Source organism: Cyprinodon variegatus, unplaced genomic scaffold (genome assembly GCF_000732505.1).
Source record: "Cyprinodon variegatus isolate N-32 unplaced genomic scaffold, C_variegatus-1.0 Scaffold46, whole genome shotgun sequence".
NCBI classification, from domain to species: Eukaryota; Metazoa; Chordata; class Actinopteri; order Cyprinodontiformes; family Cyprinodontidae; genus Cyprinodon; species Cyprinodon variegatus.
This window is the reverse complement of record NW_015150499.1, coordinates 1,631,175-1,632,771: the sequence shown is the minus strand read 5'-3', so window position 1 is coordinate 1,632,771 and position 1,597 is coordinate 1,631,175. Positions and strand designations below refer to the sequence as shown.

At 45.1% G+C, this 1,597-nt stretch overlaps 1 protein-coding gene across 1 annotated transcript in view; it reads right to left on the bottom strand.

Annotated features, from left to right (window-relative positions):
* eif3d (eukaryotic translation initiation factor 3 subunit D) overlaps nucleotides 1-1,597 on the bottom strand; it is a 10,752-nt gene that overhangs the window by 5,087 nt on the left and 4,068 nt on the right. The window contains exons 5-7 of the mRNA XM_015370443.1: nucleotides 719-860; nucleotides 511-643; nucleotides 284-431 (exon numbers count right to left, since the gene is read on the bottom strand). Coding sequence (XP_015225929.1) covers nucleotides 284-431; nucleotides 511-643; nucleotides 719-860 — 423 coding nt within the window. The remainder of the gene's footprint in view (nucleotides 1-283; nucleotides 432-510; nucleotides 644-718; nucleotides 861-1,597) is intronic.

Sequence of the window (1,597 nt, the reverse complement as noted above, 5' to 3'; positions counted from 1 at the left end):
CGGGAACCCTGTAAAAATGTCCCTTCCCAGACAGATGGACATAAAAACTGTTTTTGAAAGTCATGTCATTTTTCTTTATGCAACTTAAGAAGAAGAAAAAAAAGGGGGATTAGAAGTTAAAGCCATGTCGCCCTATTTAAAAGCATTTAGCTGCCTATTGTTTGCTTCAACACCTCTGAAAAGCGAGAACGTCCGGTCTGATGATCTCTAAAACATGGCCTGTACTTCATCCCCTGATAGGTTTGCATGAACAGCAGCAGAGTAAAACAGGTCCAAGTCTCACCAAAGTCCGAGTTGTCTCTCTTGTCGAAGAACAGCTTGTTGCCGACTCTCTGCACGATGATGTCCCAGGAGTTCACCGAGCGCGTGCAGCACATCAGCGTGGCCAGGATGGCGTCGGTGGCAAACACGTTGCCCTGAGTCTTAGCCAGCTGTGGGGTGGGGGGGCAGACTGCTGTGACCTCACGCTTCTTTTTAATAACAGAACCTGTTCTGGGACGGACGGCCTACCTTCCTGATGACCGGATCGTCGGTGGTGGTGACGGTGTGGAAGATCCTCTTGATGCTTTTCAGCTGCTTCTCGTTTCGGGTGGTGACCCGATCGAACGCCTTGTCGTAATATTCCAAAGCACCGCAGCACTCACTGCCGGGAACACAAACCAAAGTCAAAGGGTTTCCCTCCAGCCGGTCAAAATACAAACGGTTCGGCTCCACCTACATGTCCAGAGGGTCAGAAACCTCCATGTATCTCATCTTCATCAGTCGAGGGAAGTCCATCTCCTCCTTCACCTCCCAGTCACTCCTCACCTCCACAGACGAGTCTCTGGGCTTCAGCTGAGCCTGGTGGCAAAAAAATTCCCCTCAAACAAAGAAAACTTATCTGGAACTTAAAACCCGCTAGTTTCCAATTAAAGAAAATAACTTCTAACTGATAGTGATTGAAAATTGGTCATTTTGTCCGAGCCTCATCTATAACAGCAGAAAAAAAACTAAACCTGTTGCTGAAAAGTCACAGAAACCTTCTGTTGGGCTCCCAAAGACGGGTGGACGTCCAACAACGGAAAGCTACATACAATGAGCTGTTTAGAGGGATTTGAAGAAGGCTCATGCATTTTATTTCACTTCAATTAGTTTTTATATAGTTTATTTTCAATATTTCATATAATATCTGGATTAAGCTCCTGAGATTTTTTTTTTTTTAAAATAAGCAAAAATGTTAGCCGAGTAAACTAGCCCCACCCACCAGCGGCCAAAATCATTTTTGCCTGTGAGTGATCTAGCCTCATCAATGCCCCAGGCCCTAGAACTGACGGGCCAATCACAACGCAGAGATGATTTGAATTTCTGGATGCAAAGCTATTGAACAGTTCTCATTTGACTCAGCTTTGGAATCAGTTTGGGAGGATTAGACTTGGTGTTTTCGTTGAAACGTGAGCAGGAAGAGGCTCTACGCTCATTGCTGATGAAGATTCTCAGTCAGAATCATAGAAAGGTTTCAGATTTTACAGGCTAACGATGGAACCAAACAAACCGCTCGTCGGTTTCTATTTGCATGTTTCCAAGCGATACAAGGCCTTGTCTATATAAAGACTCAACT